Source organism: Gekko japonicus, unplaced genomic scaffold (assembly GCF_001447785.1).
Source record: "Gekko japonicus isolate JY-2015 unplaced genomic scaffold, Gekko_japonicus_V1.1 scaffold266, whole genome shotgun sequence".
NCBI classification, from domain to species: Eukaryota; Metazoa; Chordata; class Lepidosauria; order Squamata; family Gekkonidae; genus Gekko; species Gekko japonicus.
Window position 1 is genome coordinate 775,386 of NW_015166428.1, and position 6,433 is coordinate 781,818.

At 44.1% G+C, this 6,433-nt stretch overlaps 1 protein-coding gene across 2 annotated transcripts in view; it reads right to left on the reverse strand.

The window, feature by feature from the left end:
• Nucleotides 1-1,247: 1,247 nt before the first annotated feature.
• Nucleotides 1,248-6,433, reverse strand: part of CTXN2 (cortexin 2) — a 6,199-nt gene continuing 1,013 nt past the window's right edge. Inside the window, exons 1-3 of one of the 2 annotated variants that reach the window (XM_015411790.1) lie at nucleotides 6,400-6,433; nucleotides 2,493-2,543; nucleotides 1,248-1,559 (exon numbers count right to left, since the gene is read on the reverse strand). In XM_015411790.1, the coding sequence (XP_015267276.1) occupies nucleotides 1,266-1,511 (246 nt within the window). In that variant the 5' untranslated portion in view covers nucleotides 1,512-1,559; nucleotides 2,493-2,543; nucleotides 6,400-6,433 and the 3' untranslated portion in view covers nucleotides 1,248-1,265. The remainder of the gene's footprint in view (nucleotides 1,560-2,492; nucleotides 2,544-6,399) is intronic. The other variant, XM_015411791.1, reaches the window with a different exon arrangement.

A 6,433-nucleotide genomic window follows, 5' to 3' on the forward strand; every position in this document is an offset into this window, starting at 1 on the left:
GTGCAGCCCTAAGCAGGTCTACTCAGACTTCTACTGAAGTCTGCTCACTAAGGCTTACTCCCAGGAAAATGTTCTTAAAATTGCACTGTTTAGTCACAGATCTCCCTGACATGGATAGCCCAGGCTAGCCTGATCTTGTCAGATCTCGTAAACTAAACAAGGTCGGTCGGTCCTGGTTAGTCCTTGGATGGGAGACCAGCAAGGAAGTCCAGGGTTGCTACGCAGAGGAAGGTGACGGCAAACCACCTCTGAATGTCTCTTGCCTTGAAAACCCTACGGGGGTTACCATAACTTGGCTGAAATTTGACGGCACTTTCCACTACCAGTCACAAATCCCTTAGCACAGTTGTGTAGGTTATTCTACAGATCTGAGAGTTCCTTCAGGCCTGGCCTAAGCAGTCGGCCACTTCTTCGGCTTGCAGCAGGAAGTGGCAGAAACAAAGAATCTTAGCTAGGTGATACAGAACTTTGTCCAATAAAAGAAAGTTGAAATCATATGTCCAAGGCATAATGTATCAGATAAATATGTGGATTTGAAATGGATTTGAAAAAAATACAAAATAAAACTGACCTCTAAATATATTTCTCTCCTAGCTGGGGTGTAGGTGTTTCATGGTCTGCAGTTTCGTAATGCTTATTGTCAATGGGATTTTTTTGATTTATGTAGCATTCTCACTCCTGCCCTTTCATGTACATTTCTTCTGTGTTTTTATTATTTTGTCTTTTGTTTGAATATGATTTTATTAATGTTCCTCCTATGTCACATTTCAGTTCCCCTGATGAAGCTGCCTTCAAAAGGCGTAGGGACTTGTGTGTGTATTAAGTGCTGTCAGGTCACTTCTAACTTATGGAAACCCAATGAATAAGTCAATTTTCACTTTCCCACCGGCATCATCAGTATTTGTCTCGGTGACTTGTGCAGCCCTCTTGTTTGGTTTGCTGCCATCATTGACTTTACATAAGCCAAGTCAAAGGGACTGGTATTTCATGCATGATGAATCTGTAAATCACCCTAATGACTGAAACTTTCCCCTCTGGTGTGATTTCTTTTTTAAAAATCTGTACTATTTTTTTAAAAAAGTCCCAAGCAAATGCTGCATGAAAATTTTCGTATGAGTCTAAAACAAAGATTTATTTAACAAAAAGAAAGATGCCATCCCCCTATCATTAAAACATACGTCTCTGTTACAAATGTCTCCTTAGTCGGATCCCCCCCCCCCCATGGAAAATTTCAGAATTAAGGCAGGGTCCTCCTTTGGGGTTCCTCATGCAAGAGCATATTCAAACGTCCCCTTATCCAGCCCTTCCACCTCATCCTCCCAGGTGGATGAGGGCATGCTGCTGTAAGGGTCTAATAAAATTCTGAAGCATCTGATAATCAGAAGTCCCAGGAAGACACACAGAATCCCTACGAAGGCAAAGCCGGTTTTTTGCTCCAGAGTCAGGGGGAAAGTGGACACCTCGCTGACGCTCATGGTCACTGACACGTTGCTGCAGAAGTTACTGCTCATGTCGGGGCTTCATATCATGATGGGCCTTTGGAATTTTCACTTCTTTGCCTGTACACAGAAAGAACAGGCAGTGTTAGCTGGGTTAAAACAAAAACAAAACTCGCCACACTAGCTTCAGAATATCAATGGCCAAAAGAATTCGAATCCCAAAGGCACCTTAGTCATCTGAATTCACCATGTTCTTGCAGTATTAATGAATGTGAATACTACCACAGATATCTTAATATTCTGGGCACCCCCAGGCCATTCGGATAAATGAGGCAGCATGCACCAAGCCAGGTAAATCTATTCGTTGTGTCCCGATTCAGGGCTTTATGTTTCATACAGTGTCCTATGTGGAAGGAGTATGTAAATGGTATTATTGGAAATGTGACATAAGGCACACTGCCTGTCTAATCCATGACAGGGAAACACTCTGCTCCATACATTGCAATGTACTCAGACCAGGGAACCAATTCTACATACTCAAGGTGACTTTGGAAGGCAGCCCTCTCTGATATCACACAGCAAACTGATTTTGGAAATGACAGGAGTTTCAAAAGTAGTTTGTTAATTGCTGTGTGAAACAGGATGCTGCACTAGATGGACCATTGGCCTGATCCATCAGGGCAGCTGTGACGGTCTCCTGTTTGGATTTTAAAAAGTCAGTGGCTCTTTGGATCCCATTAATCATCTTAATCAACTGATTAAAATTGGTGACTGCTCAAAATTAACTGGCTGAATTTTTGAGGCTAATTGGTTTTAGTGTATTATTGTAATGACAAATGGAAAACAAGATATTATACAATGACTTTCTAACAATGAGGGGCAGTTTTTGATTAAAAGCACTATAAAAATGCTAAGAATCATTGTAGGTGTTATGATGAATCATTGGGCAAGTCATAAAACATATTCCTTTAGAAATGAACAGCGAGGCAAGTAGGTTTAGTCAAATCATCATAGCAGAGGAAGTACTTATGTACTGTAAGTGATAAAAACTACCTGATGCTTTCAAGTAAGGCACACTTCCAGGCGTCCCTGAAGCTTGAACAGCTGTAGGAAACAGTACAAAAATAATGGGATATTTTAGCAATGATACAAAAACATACATGTTGAATTGAATCAACTATCTCCCACAAAAGAATGAGGATTTATACCCCACCCTTCCCTCAGAGTGGCTTACAATCTGTTTCCCTTCCTCTCTCCACAACAGACACCCTGTGAGGTAGGTGGGGCTAAGAGAGCTCTTTCAAGGACTGATCTTGAGAGAACAGCTCTGAGAGAGCTTGTGACTAACCCAAGGTCACCCAGCAGCTGTATGTGGAGTAGGGAATCAACCTAGTTAACCAGATTACAGTTTGCCGCTCTTAACCACTACATCAATGATTCAACACCAAACTACATATACAAGAAGTATGCATCTCAGAGAGGCCAGCGTGGTGTAGTGGTTAAGAGTGGCAGGACTCTGATCTGGAGAACCAGAGTTTGATTCCCCACTCTTCCACATGAAGTTGCTGGGTGACCCTGGGCCAGCCACAGTTCTCTCAGAACTCTCTCAGCCCCACCTGCCTCACAAGGTGCCTGGTGTGGGAAGAGAAAGGCAAGGCAATTTGTATGCTACATGGAACTGCTGCATAACAAGAGCCCCGCTGGACCAGATCAAGGCTCTATGTAGCCCAGCATCATGTTAGAATAATAATAATAATATTGGATTTATACCCCGCCCTTCATTTGGAATCTCAGAGCGGCTTACAAACTCCTTTCCCTTCCCCTCCCCACAACAGACACCCTGTGAGGTAGGTGGGGCTGAGAGAGCTCTTGACAGAAACGGCTCTTTTTCAAGAACACCTCTGACAGAACTATAGCTTGCCCAAGGTCATCCAGCAAGTGCAAGATGCCTCTGGGAAGCCCACAAGCAGACCATGACATCAACAGCAGCTCCCCCTAACAAATGACGTTCCTAAGAACTATCTGCTCTATGTACCTCCAAGCTAATCTGCAGGTGGTCACTGAAAAGCCACATACTCCGCAAAGCTCCTACAACCTGTTTAAGCTGACATGATTTATTCAGAGCACTCTCGGAAGACATGTAGAGGTCTTCACTGCATCCAAATATCATCTTATCATTGCACAGGACATATGAACATATGAAGCTGCCTTATACTGAATCAGACCATTCAGCCATCAGAGTCAGTATTGTCTACTCAGACTGGTCTCAGGCAGAAGTCTTTCCCATCACCTATTGCCGGATCTTATAACTGGAGATGCCGGGGATTGAACTTGGGACCTTCTGCGTGCCAAGCAGATGCTCTACCACTGAGCCACAGCCCCTCTCCCAGCATTATGGTGTTGACTTCCTGCCTGGTGTTGGTCCCTAGCCCTGGTATTCAGAGGTATACGGCCTCTGTAACCAGAGTTTCTGTCTAACTGCCACGGATAAAGGCAGTTGATAGACCTATCCTCTATGAATTTGTGTTCTTTGCTGCTGTGCTATGCCAATAAAGGTGTATGTATGTATGTATGTATGTATGTATGTATGTATGAATTTGTGTTTTAAACATCTTCCAAGTTAGTGGCCATCATCATGTCTCGTGACAAAAATGTCAAAAAACCAGAGAAGCAAATTTTGAGTGCTTTTAAGGCCAGTGTCGTCTTTCTCTGGAGACCAGTATATCTGTTTCAACTGAGACTTCCTTATCATTCTTAGGACCAAGCTAAGCAATATACTGGGAGTTTTATTTCCATCATGCATGCATGTGAAAGAGGAGTGTGGCATGAAAGGATGGGACGATTTCAGCCTTTGCCCCCTTCTAAAATGGCTGGATTCTCTGTTTTATCCATCTGGGGGGAACATCAAATTCTGTTTTAATAGGGTTGTAACTTAATATTTTATATTGTTTTACTGTTTTATCTGGCATTATGCCCTGTAAGCCGCCCTGAGCCTCCGGGGAGGGCAGGATAGAAATGCGAATAATAAATAAATAAATAAATAATAAATATACAGCTCCAAAAACATATGTGTTTGGAGATTCTTCAGTGGCCTGTTCCTCTAAAGGAAACAAAAGCCACAAAGGCTTCTCTGAACTTCTGACTGCTTATGGAAACAAGATTAAAATACAAGGAAAATATTTCATCATAACTACCATCATATTTCATCATTACTTGGTTCAGGAAGCCTGGATTGGAAACAACGTGTGACTGCGATGGGCAGACTCTTCTACCATACCCCTTGTTCCAGTTCATCTGTATATGAAACCTAATTTTTTTTTTAAACAAAATCACTCCAGACCTTTCAGAGAATTAAGAAAGAAATATGCATACGTTTTGCCTTGGCTGAGGGACTGTAATGTCTGTTGGAAAATCTCTGGTTCAAAATCTCAGGGGCTATAGGCAAAATACTGTTTCTATGCCCAGCACTTTCCTACTCTCTGTCATTTAAAGACTACTGTTTCCCTCCCTTGCATGGGTGTTGTATGTGTGTGAAATACTTTGATCACTAAAATGTGTCATATAGGCTGCCGTCACACACACTAAATAATCCACTTGCAGTGCACTTTCCAACTGGATTTTGCCAGTAAAAATCCAGTTGGAAAGTGCACTGCAAGTGGATTATTTAGTGTGTGTGACCTCAGCCTTAAAGTTGCTATTACAGATCTTATTTATCATTTCTCACTGGCCTGATCCAGCATCGGTCTCTCCCCCACATAATCAAATGAGTGACATAATTTTGCTGCAGTAAATAATCCGGTCATGTTTGCCATTTAAACAAAAAAAATTATGTATGTGTATCCAGCTTCCCATAATGTAATTGAATTAGGGTGATGATATGGGCATGTTCCAATGACAGCTGCACAGCCACAGTCAACACTGCAACAGATGCACCGTGACAGACCATTTTGCCGGGATAATGCAATATTCCAGCAACTGAAAATGCTGCCTTAAGCAAAGATGGCCAGGTTTCCAGCAACAAATGAGCTCCTGAATGGCTCAAAGAGGTTGTTACTTCTCTCATGCAGAAGAGTTCTGATTCCACCCCCCACCTTCCAACATTAACAAAATTCTGAGCAGGGAGAGGTAATACAGTGCAGGTTTGAGTGTGGACTCTTGAAGAGCAGACCTTCAAAGAAACTTCTGCAAGGATGTTGCTGGAACACATGAAGCCGCCTTATACTGAATCAGACCACCAGTGCACCAAAGTCAGTACTGTCTACTCAAACCAGCAACTCTCAGACTCCAGGGTCTCAGATTTGGTGATCTTTCACATCACCAAATGCCTGGTGCTTTTTAACTGGAGATGCCGGGGACTGAACCTGGGACCTTCTGCATGCAAAATAGATGCTCTACCACCAAGCCATGGCCCCCTCCCCCACCTGCCTCTTCTTTCCCTGTTTCCTTTGATTTTCAAGTAGAGAAGGTTGCGTTCCTCCCAACAACCTAAAAACCTCGCCTTGCCCATCTACTTATTCCAGCCTACTGAGATCTCAGAAGGCTTGGACTGGAGCAACTCTGGATTAGGATTGCAGTGTAAATTCTGCAGGGAGCCACTGTTCTCTGTTGGCAGGTGGGAGGTGTATGCGGAGCATGCACTTGCTCCACGGGAGGGCCTTCCAAATGCAGGTAGAGAGTTTGTGCCCCTGACCAACAGAACACAGGAAACCGTGTGGCCATTCCCCCGAGGCACCTGCCAAGCAGCGGTATCACAAGGAAGCCAGTGGCTGACCTTCCCGGGCATCCCTCGCTCACCAAAGGCTGCAATCCTGCCGCGCTGGCATCAGCTGGGCTCCCTTCCTGGACAGGCAAGGCAACAAGCAGCCGCCTCTTTACCAAAAGGCTCCCGGGGCAACGTGGCGCCGTGCAAGGAAACCAAGGCGCCCTCCCGAGGTCTGCCGCTCGCGGGCGGCCTCCTTACCTGCTCATCCTGCGGGCGGCCACACGCGCCACCA